The following is a 16270-nucleotide window of genomic DNA, read 5'->3' as shown; positions in this document are numbered from 1 at the left end:
CTGATATCCCTGTTGTAAATACTCCTACCGTGGCCAATTTCAAGCTCTCAGCATGACATCAGTCAACATAGAGTTGGTAAGAGATGCCCATTACATGTAGACTCATACAGATACAATAGATGTAAATAACCCCAAGACAGTGAATAATAAATGTAACAAAATATTAAGCAGTGATGAGTTTTGAGCATTAGCTTTATTTTTAATATACTTGATTCAAATATAAGGTTATGTAATTTAATTCTTTATCAAGACTGGGTTTAATAACCATTCACAAAGTCTGTAAATTTAACAACTGGCTCTCCTGATTTGATATGTGCCAGTTTCAACACATCACTGAATAGGAAGAACATGAAACAGGTAAAAGAAAATCAGTAATTGTACAATTCTAGTGAATTCTGGAATTATCAGGTGTAGAAAACAGGATGGAGAAGGCACCTCAGATCCTCAGACACACTGTCAGAATGGGGAGGAACACATTCAGCCGATAACTAAAAATCTTCAGGGATGATGTGGTTCTTACAACCTGGGTCCCCTGTCTCAAGATCCATATTATTGTTGTTGTAGTAGTTCAGTGCCGTCGAGTTGGTTCTGATACATAGTGACTCTGTATAGGGTTTCTAGGAGCAGCTGTTGGGTTTGAACTGCTGACCCTGCAGTTCAAACTAAGCTTGCAGTCCAGTGTTTATCCCTACAGCACCACACCAGGACTCCATATAAAATTCACTAAATGTACCAGTAGCTGACATGGGACTTTTAGATTAGATCAAATCATAATAAGCTACGCTCATACTTGGAACCTTCAGATCAGCAAATCTGTATTTAGCTGAAGCTGAGAATTCCCTACTAGTTATTTGCATCATTTCCCCTGTTGTTATTATTGTTAAGTGCTGTCAAATCTCTTCTTGTTGTTGTTAAGTGCCATTGAGTCAATTCTGACCCATAGCTACCCTGTACAGGATTTCCAAGGAGCAACTGGTGAGCTTGAACCACCAACCTTGCAGTTCAAACAACTTTGCAGTCTTGACACATTAGTCCACAGTGCCATACCAGGACTCCTAAATCTCTTCTACCACATTGCAACTTCCTTTGAAAGCAGAGATCAATACTGGATTATCGAAAAGACATTCTGAGGCCCTTTTGTTTTTGTTGCTGTTGTTAAGTGCCTTCAAATTGCTTCCGACTCATTTGCGACCTTGTATAGGGTTTCCAAGGAGCAGCTGGTAGGTTTGAACCAAACGTACAGGTAGCAGTCCAGTGCTTAACCCACAGTGCCACACCAGGACTTAGGGAGCCAGAAAAGCACAAACATTAAAACACACTTTTTTGGAAATAATTTAGTATTTTAAAGTTTGCATCAAAGTACTCTGCATGAGAAAAATCAGAAAGTCATTGCTGTTTTACATGTATGCTACAGTTCCTTTCTTTTTTTCTTTTCATTTTGAGTTATACTTGTAGGTGAGATGGAAGTTGTGGTGGAGAACTATAATGTTTGCTATTTAGGGTTTCTAGATGTCTGAATCCAGCTTTTTGTATTCATTTTTATGTAATTACTCAAGTTCTATCACTGTAGTTTAACTATGAACACAGCCAGAATTGAATCTATGTTAAGTCAATAAATGTAAAACCAAAGCACCAGCCATGAGCACTACGCAAATTCAACAATATAAACTTTAGCTGCCACTGAAAAAAATTCTTTAAAGTGTGATAACTCAAATATTTCAATGTTAATGAATCGTTAGACTTCATTAGAATCTAAGATTTCAAAATAAGATCAAACTATGTTTGATATTATAAACAGTTCAGACCCGATATGCCCAAAGCAAGCATCACCATCTGTCCCATTGGGCCTTCTTCTTTGTCTATAGTCCCTGTTCATAAAATGCCTATTCCCAAAGTAGTCAACTACATTAGAAACCTCCAGACCTCCCCGACTCCTCCCACTTCTTGACCATTCCTATTTAATCATTCACAAGGGTCTTAGGAGGGACCTTAATTCTTACCTGGACAACTTCATAATCGTCTGCCTTTCCACCCAGACCCTTCATTTTGTCCAGCCTATTCTCAACAAAGCTGCAAGTTACCTTTTCATAACTCAGTTCTGAATACACCGTCCCTTGCTTTAAATACTTCATTGGCTCCTCATCCCCTTCTGAATAAAGATTAAATATTTTCTAAGAAACATAAGGTCCTTTACAATATAACATATCAGTTTCATCTCCCAATGTTACTCAACTCATACCCCACACTCTAGTTACTGAACTTCTCAAATGCCACACTCATTTGCAATTCTAGCTGCACTTTACATGTAAATTTTCTGCTTGGAATGACAGTATCCTCTCTTGTCAACTCCAACTCCTTAATGAACTAACTCAAGTCTTTCAATTCCCTAGAGAAGGCTAATAATTTTGATCTTTACATAGTTTGGCATGAATATTTATTATACTCCATTGCATATATATGTTTTGTGAACATTTAAAACAGAGACTAGCACCCTCAGTTTTTAAAGAAGCAGAGGAGAAATTTGAAACATATATTATAAAAGGAAATATTAGAAGATTGAAAATGCTTCATCATCTTCTTTATGAAATAAGACCAATACTCTGAAGGATAAATTATTAACAGTTATCTAAAATTTATCTCACGTTTATTCAAAAATTACAAAGTATCTACTATGTGATTTTTATTGGAATGGGGATGAAAAAGAAAAAAAAAAAAGACAGGTATGCAAACTACAAGAGCAATTTTGTTGTACCAGGCTCTTACAGAGGGTCACAAAAAAAAAGGATGGTAAAAATTACTGAAAGAAGCCAGGGGAGTTTTAAAAGGAACAGGACTCACTGCCTTTGAAACTCAAGTCAAATAATAGGATCCCAAAGTCAAGTGCTGGATAAAGTGGAAATCATAGACTATTTAAAGATTTACCTACCACTTACATTAATTGTGACATAATCAAATTAAATGACACAATTTAAAAACCAATTGAGAATTCTGTAAAACTTCAAAATTCACAAAATGTTAAAAAAAAAAAAGGAGATAAAAACAAATAAAATAAAAACCAATCAAGAAATGGATATAAGTGAGAAAACAGACACAGTGAAGAGGCACTATGAGATTCGATTTGAACTCTTGCTTCTGCAAGAAATTTTGAGAGACCTTGGATAAGTCACTTAAAGACTGTCTGGGCCTGTATTCTCTCCAATTAAAGGGAGATGACAATAATATCTACCTTATCTATTTTAAAGGCTGCCAGCATAAACAAAAATCTCATGGCAAAACTCCAGTATCTCTTAAATTTCATTTTTCAACAAACTTTTTGAAGCCCTCTCATCAATGGAAAGGTGGTTTGAAAGAAAACAGAAATACTTGACAAATGTATGGTGTTATCTTAGTTACCATGATTGGTGGTGCCGTGGAATCAGTTCCGACTCATAGTGACCCTGTACAGGGTGACTGAGACTGTAAATCTTTATGGGAGCAGAAAGCCTCATCTTTCTCCCGCGGAACAGCTGGTAGTTTCAAACTGCTGACCTTGCGGTTCGCAGCCCAATTCATAACCACTACACTACCAGAGCTCCTTTACATTTTTAATGTTTTTTCATTAAATTTATTAAATTAATGGTTTCATAAAAACAAAAGGTAATACTTTTTTGCTTATTTCTGCATAAGGTAAAATCATGCTACTTTTTTATTAATTTAAAAGCTAGAAGTATATATGTAATGTAAATCATCTCTAAAGGTAGGCAGAGCCCAAATATTTGAATTCATTGGTCCCTTCACACATTTTATTGAGAGTCCCCTACAAATAGAATAGTATGTTAGGTATGTTTATAGAAGATTCAACACTAAGGAAATGATCCTTATCTTCAAGATGCTTGTAATTTAGTACTGATATGCAGACATAGCTAGATGGAAGATAAGCAAATACATAGATACACAAATGTACATACACAATAAGGGACATTTAAAAATGAATGATGATTTCATATATGGTTTATGAAATGTATGTGCAAATAAAATACAAACATGAACTGAATGTTCACTGTAGCTCACAGGAAAGCAGTTAGGGCTATATAATAAGAGTGGAAATATAAATTTTCAAACTATCAATCTTTTTATTAGCTACATTTTGTTGTCAAACAACAAACAAAAAAGTATTTAGATATGTTAACCAAGGCTGGGGGGATGGAGAGTATAAAAACTAGTCTACTCTTTTCACAACGCAAATTAGAAAAAATGTAAAGGCCCAGAGAAACTGAAAGGGAACAAAACATCCTCCCAACCCATAAACTCAAACAACAGAGCAATTAAAAAACTGCTGAGTCATAAAATGAATAATAAAACTCAACATCCTTCTTTGGAAAAATTTGTGTATAATGTCCAAGTTAGAGTGAAGTTGAACTTTTTAAATATTCAATATTATGCAGTTAAAAGAAACCAGCAATTCAGTGGGAAGATATTTACACCCAATACACTGCATCATGGAGGCAGTTGTATCTGAATGAGTTTTGACATAACTTCTAACCAGTTCATCAACTTACTGAGCATTATTTGAGACTTACCGCTTATTTGGATCCTTTATTAAGAGCCCTGAAAGCAATGATTTTGCATCTGAAGAGAGTGTTCGAGGAAATTTAATGTCTTCCATTAGTATTAGTTCAAAAAGTTTCTCATGGTCCTGGTTGTAGAAAGGTAACCGCCCACACATCATTTCATACATGACAACTCCTAGGCCCCACCAATCCACCGCTCGACCATAGTCATTGTCTTCTAACACCTGAAAAAGAAACCAGTAACAAGACTGATCATTACACTTCAACTTTTAAAGCACTATACGAAAAATGTAAGATTTTTATATAGAAATGAATCACAACTTTCAAAGTCTTGGTAGACTTGAAATTTAAACTATGAAGTGTCCATCCAAAAATGTTCAATATGTACCCAGAAATGATCATATAACAAAAGCCTAAGTAAATGAGCAAATGAGAGGCAATGAGGTTCAAATGAAGAGTTAACATATTTGCATTTCTTCTCATTGTTGTTGTTGTTAAGTGCCTTCGAGTCGGTTCCGACCCATAGCGACCCTGTACAGGGTTTCCGAGGTTGTAAATCTTTATGGGAGTAGAAAGCCTCATCTTTCTCCCACGGAGCAGCTGGTAGTTTCGAACCGCTGACCTTAAGGTTCGCAGCCCGATTCGTAACCACTACGCTACCAGACCTGGCCCCACACTTGTGAATTTTTACACACAACTTTAGTTAGACCATACTGATTAAAGAGCACATAACCTGCCACATGGACTCCTGGTGTTGCACACTACAGGAGATTCACTGGATTGTGAAGAGCAAGACAAGCAGTTCAAACTCATTAGTAGCTCCTCGGAAAGCCTATAGAGGGACACTATGAGTCGGTACCAACTCAAAGGCACTTAACAGCAGCAACAAAAGTGTGCCACACAGTCTTGTATTTTAAGTAATAAAAATTGAATAGTAAAAGAATAGCAAACCAATGTAATGACATCCATTAAAATAAATTTCAACATTTTCAGAGGCCTCTCTACATGTTTAAATTCTTTCAGGAAACATTTAACTAAGAAAAGTGAATACTAAGGTTTAGTGTTTAGGTTGCAAAAAACTTTACTATCCAAAGCTTACAACAAAACTTTCTGCTAAACAAAACAAAAAAAAACCCACAAAGACAAAAATTTGTATGGTACATGCCCTTACATTTGTTTCCCCAAAATATATTATACTCATAAGTACAGTAAGAAATTAATGGAAATATCAGATTATGTGGGGCAACCTGCTCAAATCAAAAGGAAATGTGGTGTTCATTTATTTGTGAGGTTAGTTCCTCATTCAATGAAAATTTTCTCACCTATATAGAACTTACAAGATTGTACTGCAAATAACTATGTTTGATTATATATAATCATGAGAGAATTTGGCGCACACCAGGACAGAACTCATATGCCAATTAAGCTTTCTTAGTATAAATGAAAGGATCCCTGTTCAGCAGTTTGACCCCACTAGCCTCTTGGCTGGTGAAAGTTGAAGCTTTCTGCTTCCATAAGAGTTACAGCCTCAGAAACCCCACAGGGTCTTTATGAGTCAGAACTGACTCAATGGCACTCAGTAGCAGCAATATAAATACTTTATTGAAGATTATTCCCTTGTAATTTTGTTTTTCACGAGTTAATCATCATCCTAAATCTCCAAAGGAACCAAATCCCATGAAGTGTTCGGTTGTACTTATACAGCTTCAGCAGCTTTTTCTTTTTTATTTCTTTGGTCATTGTTGTAAAGAATCTATCACACATCTTTTACCAATTCAACTTTTATAGGTGTGCAAGTTACTGACAATTAAAATAACTGGCTGTAGTTGTTGTTATGTGCTGTGGAGTCGGCTCCGACTCATAGAGACCCTGTACATTTCTGAGGCTATAAATCTTTATGGGAGCAGAAAGCCTCATCTTTCTCCTGCGGAACAGCTGGTAGTTTCGAACTGCTAACCTTGAGGGTCGCAGCCCGATTCGTAACCACTACGCTACCAGAGCTCCTTAACTGGCTGTAGTACCCAAGTGTAATCAATGTGATTTTTCCATGACTGTGAATCCTTTTGTAACATTTAAAATTTACCAGTAATGTCATAGAATTGCAGATCTTTTTGAAGCAAGATTGTGATCCCCTATATAAAGGTTATAAAAGGCAACCAATAGGCAGAGTTTTTAAAGATGGAGGATATAACTTCAAGGAAAAATGTTACTTTATTAAAACTATACTATTAAAATAATTATTCAATTTAATACTTATTAATTTCAAACCTTTTAAAGGCCGCTACATGCTTATTCTGTTTCAGGAAATATTTAATCAAGGAAGTGAATACTAAGATTTATTGTTTAGTTTGCAGTAAACTTTAGCATCCAAAGTTTTCGTATCTTACAACAAAAATTTCTGCTAAAAAAAAACCCAATAAAAATCATGGACTTAGTATCTTTATGATACATGCCCTTAAATGTGTTTACCCAAAATACTTTACATACAAAATAAATACAGTAAGAAATTACTAAAAGCACAAATTATGTTACATATAGCAAGGAGAGATAACAGAGCAAACTGAATTTTCATTCCAACACACATTTTTACTTCATGACATTATAGTCCTCACAATATAAAAGCACTCTTCCCATTTCCTTCCTGTTTACAATGTCCATCTGTCTTTATTGCCTATGCTTTCTGATCTTAGGTGCTGTCAAGTTGGTTCCGACACATAGCAACCCTGTTTCCATGGAGCAGCTAGTGTGTTTGAACCGGCAACCTTGTCCAGGCAAACGCTGCCCTTTTGATATCAAATGGTGGACTGTTCTACGGAGTGTGTACTTCCCTGGTGTTTTTGTTCACTCTGTAGGCCTGTCTACTGTTTGGCTGAAAGCTGAACCAGGGGGGTGAGTTCAGATCCAGGTATTAAGAGTCAGCAAAGGCCACACTCTTGAGAGTTCCACCAGTCTCGGTCAGATCCGTAAGCTGATTTTGTTTTTTTGTTTTTTTAAATTAAGATTTTGAGTTTTGGTTCCATTTTCTCACACTTTATCCAGGACCCTCTATTGTGACCCATTTCAGAATAATCAGCAGCAATAACTAGGCACCATCTAGTTCTTCTGGTCTGAGGGTCATCATGTAGTTGAAGTTCAAGTGGTTCATTAGTTCTTTGGATTAATTTGCTTCCATACATCTTTGATTTTCTTTACTCTTCTTTGCTCCAAATGGGGACAAACCATTAGGTTGATTTAAGAGGCTAGTTGCTACTCACCGAAGTATGAGGCAGAGATAATTGTCATTGTGGACTATGCTATGCCGATTGATCTTTTTAAAAAATGTTTTATTGTGAATTATGTGGTAGTTTACATGGAGAACATTAGCTTTACATTCATCCTATCCTATATCCTTACGTTGCCCTGGTTACAATCCCCTCCATGTATCATCAACCAACCAAATGGTACATCTTCCAAGCCTGCCCCCTGGTCGTCAGCACACAGCCCCTCTCCCTCTGTGGGTCTAGAGTCCCCAGCTGCTCCATCTCTCCAAGTCATCATCTCTGCCTCCATCTCTGGAGTCACTATTTCTCTGGGAAGAGTCCTGCACTCCGCTCTCCTCCCTTGATGGTCCCAGGGACTCCGCTCAAGAACCGCAAAGTCAACCTCTTCCTTCCTTTTGCTGCAGAACGTCTACCTTTACAATTCCAACTCTCACAGTCAGTCCTGATAACAATTATTCAATATTATATCATAAGAGACCTATCCCCATCCCCTTTCATCAGCCCCACCCAGACAGATTGGATACTACTCAGTGGAGATTCTACCTTCCTCCACGCCCTCTGGATCTAGGCTCCCTCTTGAAAGCTTGTAAGCCAGTCACTTCTTGCCTTTGTAGCCCCCAAGCCCCATTTTGGGTAGCCAGTGTCTAAGTTGCCCATCCCTGTCTACTCTGTGTATGAAGGGGGTGGGAATGATCCTTGCTGTAAAGATTTGTTCCCTCTTTTGAGCTACTGCATCCAAAGGTGTAGGTCAAGTTCATCAAATTGTGTCAGCTTACTCTTTTTTCCCTCTTCTTTCTTCTTTTAGTTGAGCTCTGATCATCTAGCCATTGAAGCCAGGCATTATCTGCAAGTGTGGGTGTTCTTATGCATATGCCCTCTCTTCTTATCAGCTGGATGCTTCAATCTCCACTCCAGTCCTCTGTGTATGCCAATTGATCCTGCTGGCCACCTTCAACTATGGTCTGAAGCCTCTAAGCCCAGAGACTCATACCCTCAAGGTGTTTGGTTATGGCTAAGAAATTTATATACCTTTGTCCCCTAATTGCTCTATTATAAATATTGATACATTTACAGCATATACAAATGTGTTTGCAGACATGTCATCTGCCAAACAGAGCTCTATGTGGCTATGAGTGTAATTCCTTTTGCTTACTCTTTCCTGTTCATCTTGCCTGTCAGCCTAGGTACCTACTTATAGATTAAAGCTTATTATTAGTGATAATGTAGGACTGTGCATAATGGTATCTACCTTTTGTTGTCTGTTAGCTCTTATGCACCTTTAAGTGTCTTCCTTTTCTATGTTTTTTATGTGCTGATCACTCTGTCATTAGGTATTGCTTTTCTCCTTTACCTGTAGTGCTGTAGATTAAGCATGGGGCTGCTAACCGCAAAGCTGATGGTTCAAACCCACCAGCCACTAAACACTAAACCCTAAACACTGTGAGTCTGACCTCAGTGGCACTGAACAACAATATAACAACAACAACATTATCTAGTTAGGGATTTCCCAACCCTTGCCCGTCCCATCTCAGGTAACCACTAAAACATTTTTTTTCTATGTGTAAACTGTTCCTTGACTTTATAATTTGTTGTTGTTCTTAAATGCCGTTGATTCCAGTTTCAACCCTTATACAGCGACCCTGTATAAGGTTTCCAAGGAATAGCTGGTGAGCTTGAACTGCTGACCTCATGGTTCAAAATGACTTTGCAGTTCGGTGCATTAACCCACAGCGCTATACCAGGACTCTGACTTTATAATAGTGGACTCATAAAATACTTCTCCTTTTGGAACTGACTTATTTCACTGAAGTTCATCCACATCTTGAGCTTTTTCTCAAAGGATTCTTCATTATTCCTTAAATTTCAATAGCATTCCATTGTATATATGTACCACCGTTTGTTTACCCATTCATTCATTGATGAGCACTTAGGTTGTTTCCATCTCTTTGCTACTGTGAATAATGTTGCAAGAATCTGGACATGCACGGAGTCCTGGTGTGATGCTATTGTTGTTGTTGTTAGTGCCGTCGAGTCGGTTCCGACCCATAGCGACCCTGTACAGGGTTTCCAAGGGTGTAAATCCTTACGGGAGTAGAAAGCCTCATCTTTCTCCCGCGGAGCGGCTGGTAGTTTCGAACCGCTGACCTTAAGGTTCGCAGCCCGATTCATAACCACTACGCTACCAGATGCTATAGGACAAGCTAATTGAAAGATGGTAGTTCACACCTACCAGCTGCTTCCAGGAAATGCAATATAGGCTTCATTATGAGTCGGAACCAACTCAAGGGCATTTAGCAACAATAACAACGATCCTGAGTATTCCTTCATGTGTTTGTTGACCATCTGAATGTCTTCTTTGATGATTGTCTGTTTATGTCCTCTACCCATTTTTTAATTGGTTAGTTTGATTTTTTTTGTTTCTTAGGTGGTTAAAGTTTTCTATAAATTTTTGATATTAGTCCCTTTTCGGAAATCTCACTGCCAAGAAAAAATTTTCCAGTCTGTTAGTTCTCTTCTTACTCTTTCAAAGAACACTTTTGATGCACATAAGTTCCTGACTTTTAGAAGATTCCAGTTATCTAGTTTATCTTTTGTTGTTTGTACATTTTTGGTTATGTTTTGATAATCTCTTTATGCCATAAATTACAGCTCCTGAATTTTTTCTTTATCTTTACACAGTTTTTGGTTTTACATCTAAGTCTTTGATTCATCTTGAGTTAGTTTTTGTATTTGGTATGAGCTATGGGTCTTATTTCATTTTTCTGCAAATGGATTTCCAGTTTTGCTAGTACCATGTATTAAAGAAACTATCTCCTCCTCATTTAATAAATTTCAGCCATTTGTCAAAGATCAGCTGTACACGGGTGGATGGATTTACTTTTGGGCTCTCAATTTTGTTCCACTGTTCTATGAGTCTGTCTTTGTACCAGTACCAGGCTGTTTTGACCACCATGCTGCTTAGCTGTTGGTATTGCTGTTATGTGCTTTCGAGTCAACTACAACTAATAGTGACTCCATGCACAACAGAACACTGTAGGGGCCTGTTCATACTCAGCCTCAACTGGCAGTAGGATGGGGGAAAAGACACCTGGAGTACAAAGATTTGATGTATGTTTTGCTGTGTATATTCTCAACAACAACAAAGTCCCATAACCTCCTCTCCGTGTGTGAGCCCTCAACCCAAATGATAAATGCTCTCTACGAGTAAATTGTTTCATGCCCTTTCACTGGTTCTCTTGTTCTGCAGTTGCCCTTGTCATTAGTATTTTTGCCCACTGCACGCACTGTTCTCTCCCAGGTCAAACTTCTATCCTGCTCATCGTGTTTTGCTCAGGATCTGCCTATGTCTCACAGTGTCTCTGTTTTCATGGGGATTCCCTGAAGCTGCCTTTCCCTCGCCTATGTGTGATGTCTTCTGTGTTCCAAAATGGCCGGATGCAGCACTGTCTTCATTCTGTCTTTCCAAATGGCATTTAATCCAATTCTTTATCCTCTTATTGGATGCTCAGAGTTCCAGGATTATCATCTATACATGTTTCACTTGATTGTTCTGGTGTTGTTGTAGAGGGACTGAGCAGAATATGTCATCAGGATGCCATCTTGTTTCTGCCACCAAAAAACTGTACATGTATTAGGAAAGTTATGAGCAAATTTTTAATTCACTTGTATCATTGTTTTGTGGCTAAGGAGGACTTGGAACTGCATTGACAAAGCAAGAACAAGTCTAGTTGTTATGTTTTCTCAAAAATCCTTTGTAAGTCACAGATAAGCCAAAATACTTTCTGTAAGAATAAAGTAACAAAGTGTAGTTTCCAAATAAGCTAATCACAGAAGGGCAAATAATGTACCACTACGGCACTTAACAACAACAACACTTAAATAAAAATAAAAGGCAAATGTATAGACAACAAAGTTTCTTAGTGGTTGCCCGGGGAAGAAAGGGGGGAAAGGAGGGGGCTAATGGTAATAGATACATTGTGTTGATTAAGAATTAAGGTTAGGGTTGAATAGCCAGTTATTTTAAATGTTGTCAATAAGTTGTATACTTGTGAAAAGTTGAACTGGCAAAAGTTGCATGTTAGATATATTTACAACAACCACATGCAAAAAGAAATAATAACTACTGAGACTGCTTACAAACAACACTCCTCATGGTATTTGGTTTGGAAATTTAAGTCCGAGGTTTCACAGACATCCCAATTAATTGGCCTAATAACATGCTTAGTGCACCTCTGCTCTACCTTCTAGTTCAATATGCACTTCTTGGGCTCTTAAAAGCTAGTAATCAGCTATCCAAGGCACAACAACTGGTCTCTCTTCATCTAGTACAGAGGAAGGAGAGTCAGCAGTAGGAGAAGGATATGGAAAGTGTTGCTAATTACCTCCATGAACATCTTCCATGAGACCAGAAGTGGATGGCACCCAGCTACCATTACTGAACAAGTGATCTAAAATTCCACAGAATACTGATCAAAGGATGGAAAATGCAGAACAGGATTGCAAATGCTCATGGACTCCAGATTTCCTGAATTCCTAAAACTACTGCCCTGAGAGGATCTTTAAACTGGAAACCAAAATAACCCTGAAGTCTTCTTAAAACCAAACAATAGTTTAGCTTAACTAAGAAAAATTGTCTAGCTTGAACATTTTACTACTTTTAAGAACTATCTATGTGGGGTCAGAATGACAAAAGCAACTCAGAAGATTGGACAAGAACCTTAGAGGGAAGTGAATTTATGTTCCTGGGGGAGAAACAACCCAGAAAAGGTTAGTAAGAATAGTTGCATAATCAGAAAAAGATCATCACTGTCACTGAAGAGAGCATGTATAACATGTTGACTGGTCTGTTTTGCTGTGTATATTCTCAACAACAGCAAAAAATAATAAAAATAGTTTTGATGTATCTTTAGCCAAAAAAGTTTCACATTTTTATTAATGTGCAATGAGAAATGTGAGAACAAATAAGAAACAAGGAATAAACTAGAAAACCAAAAGGGATTCTAGTTAAGTTAAAGGAAGTGCTACATATTTAACTTTAAAATAACAGTGAATTAAAAAAAAATTTATATTGTTTCACAGATCTATTGCATGGTCAATTAGTAGAATGTACTGTTTGTGGGCTTTCATCTAAATGATACAGGATTTTATCAAATAACAAAAATTCCAAAATCTAAGGAACCTCTTATTGCATTCTACAGCACCAACAAAACAGTAGCACACATGCAAAAAGAGCCAAATGTGATTTTTAACCTCTTTTTTTAATAAAACCATAAAATGCATAAAAGCTGGATTAACTGCCTCCCGAACCCACATTTCGCCAGCCGGGTTCTCATCCCCAGCTGGCAAAACTGGCAATCCTTTATTTTTGTTTAAATACCTGGTTTGCAGCCAGAAGGGAAAGTGAGTTCATAAAAAAAAAAAAAAAGGGGGGGGGGTATTTTTGAAGAGGAATAAACAACTGAAAAATAAATCTGCATTGTAAAAAATCTAATAAAATAAAATATAAATTATTCAGCTTTATAAAATGAATGTTGACTCTTGAAATAAGTGGTTTTGCTTCTGAACATATGTGCGCTAAGTGGTATAACTATACATATTGTTAAAATTAGAAATGGTTGCTGTATCATGTGGCACTGAACGGAACTGATGTAATATATTGTCTTACTGACATGGAAACTTAAGCAACGCGGAGGAAAGAACACCTAACCAACTCAGCCAGCTCCCTTTACTAGATAGTCTTTGCTATCAATGAAAAAGAAAGAATTTTTGCATAACCAAGATACTCTTACCTCTAAAGAACTGGTAGACGAAATAAATAAGAAGTAAAAATAAAATGATTGCAATGTTTTGCATATGAATATATCAAACATGTTACTATTCTCTTCATACAATATCCTTTTCAGTTTTCTCTCCTTACATCTAAAGTATTCCCAAACTCACTGCTTTGACAAGCTATGGAAATCTGTCAGATTAAATAATTCAAACAAGTTCACTGATACTAATTTTAAGATGTATTTTTTTTTTCTCCCTTATAAGCACTTTTTTTTTTTTTTTTTAAATTAAACTGATATAAAATTTACATTCATTGAATCTAAGTGGTCCAATTATTTTTGGGTGCTACTGAATCCACCCCCTCCACCCAAACAAAACATCTATTTTATTTCATGGTTATGAAAAAGAACTGGCAAATGGTGATGGCAAAGTAGAGGTACAAGAAAAGGTAAAGCACATTGAATTCAATTAAAATACAAAGTAGCATATAATTTAGACATTATTACAGATCAAAGCCCATTCTTGGAGAAATAATCCAGTAAATTCTCCTGGAAAATTAATCCAAATTTTTCCATCTTGAAACCAGTAATACTAACTTTTAAATTAAGCTCAATGTTTTAATATGAATGTACACACTATATTTCTTATCACTACTGCCATTTGTAACTACAAGATTAGCTTTACATTATATTTACATTAAAAAAAAAAAAAAAAAAAAAGCCAAGACATAAAAGAAGGAAATCTGGAGCATTAAAATAAATATGTTGTTGCTACTGTTGTTAAGTGTTGTTGAGTTGGTTAGTAACCCTGTACAACGCCATACTAGGAGTCTAAAAGAAATGTAGAGGTTACAAATGATGAAAGGTCACATCAAATCAAAACCTAAACAAAGCTCACACTCAAGGAAACATGGTTTCATTTCTACTTTTCCACCAGGAGCCAGAGATTGCTTTGTTTTCTGATAAAATAAAACCTAAGATTCAAGGAAGTTATAGCACATACCAATTATTATAAAATATTTTGGCAATATCTTACATGGACACTTCCATTTATATATATATACATAACATATACAAGTAAATTTTAAAATTTTACCATGAATAGCTTTTGAATGGTTATTAAATTCAAAGGTCAATATTGTATAAGAAGCTATATATTTTTAAATGATATATCAACAGAAGTGTTCACTGTAAATACTGGACTAATGGGCATTGTCAAAAAACATATTAATTCCAAATTTCTTTTTTTACCAATTAGAATTTATTTGGGAGGATGAAGGAACACCTTTCTTCGTTTGCTCACTAGGCCATACAATGCACCCAAAGTAAGCAATTATAAGGAAACTATGTATGCCCTGGAGTGGCTTACTGCTCAATCAATAATCCTGACAGAACAGATGGGGGGAAAAATTAAACATCCAAACAAACTGTCTGCACACCTATGTTGTGAAAGTAAACTGCGAATTTGGATGCACCAATTTACTGCTAATTCAAAATATTTTTTTTCTGGTAACTTTGCATTTCAGGTACTGATATGTGGATGTTTTAAATACAAGCACACATCTATACACTATAGCACTTATGGAGGTCTTTCATATATAGTTCACATACACATAACAGGAATTTTCAAAGTACGAAGAAAATAACAACAACAAAAACAATAAAACCTTCCTATTTTGGTTTTTAAACTATACTTCAGGAGAATATACAGGAGAAATATATATTTCATTCATAAGAACTGCAAATGCCATGGTTTCTTGGTATTTCTCTATAAATAGGTTATTTTATAACCAGGTCTCAACTGCTCTAGTAATTCTTAAGAGACTGGAACTTCAAATGCCATTTACTATGAATTATAATGTTGTGTGCTTTATGACCATTTGTAAGATTATACACACAAATACTCGCATACAGCTAACATCTTACTTTCAAAAGCAAACTCTAACTTGAAACAGGAAAAAACTTCGAACAAGATTAAGGTTAAATGGATATGACTCGTGATTATGTCATACATATATGTTATCTTCCAATAGATTTTTTACTTCTGTTTTCATTCAGAATCAGCAGACAATATGGAATTCCATGAAATTCAAGGAAAAATAGCCATAGGAAAAAAATCATTGAGTTATCACTAGTATTCCCTATAATGGTTAGTCTTGTATACATTCTTACGCTTCAGAGGATTTAAAAATGAGCCTTGTGCTTAAACTAGAATCATACCAGACTACCAAATGCAAATATTCAAAAGACCATAAAACAGAAGTGCTCTTCAGGTGGAAACAGCTACTACAAAGAACTGGAAGATTTCTAGGTTAAGTAAAGGTTGACATACAAACACTGGTAGGCATTAGCATTACACTAAACAGACAATTTTAGTGTATATTTAAGCAGTATCAAAGCAGAATGCATTTTAATATTATATACAGAAACAGCAATATCATAAAGAAAGAAGACTAAACATAGCCAACTCCTAAGTGCAGTTAGAAATTCTTAAATATGAATTTAACTATATAAAGTAGACAATGTCCATTTCAATTAGTCAATAAAGAAAGAAATTTCTTTATTTTATATTCTCTTTCATATTGGCCACTAGGCCTTTTTAGAACTATCAGGAAGATGAAGGTTTTCAAAACTACTTAGGGGAAAACAGGTTATAAAACTACCAACATTAATTAAATATTAGCTTTTC

At 36.1% G+C, this 16270-nt stretch overlaps 1 protein-coding gene across 2 annotated transcripts in view; it reads right to left on the bottom strand.

Moving 5' to 3' along the window:
- Positions 1–16270, bottom strand: part of AKT3 (v-akt murine thymoma viral oncogene homolog 3) — a 402599-nt gene that overhangs the window by 35092 nt on the left and 351237 nt on the right. For both annotated transcript variants that reach the window (XM_006871278.1, XM_006871279.1), the window contains exon 10: positions 4560–4774. In XM_006871278.1, the coding sequence (XP_006871340.1) occupies positions 4560–4774 (215 nt within the window). The remainder of the gene's footprint in view (positions 1–4559; positions 4775–16270) is intronic.

The sequence above is a fragment of the Chrysochloris asiatica genome, unplaced genomic scaffold (assembly GCF_000296735.1).
Source record: "Chrysochloris asiatica unplaced genomic scaffold, ChrAsi1.0 scaffold00165, whole genome shotgun sequence".
NCBI lineage: Eukaryota > Metazoa > Chordata > Mammalia > Afrosoricida > Chrysochloridae > Chrysochloris > Chrysochloris asiatica.
This window is presented reverse-complemented; position numbering and strand designations above follow the sequence as displayed.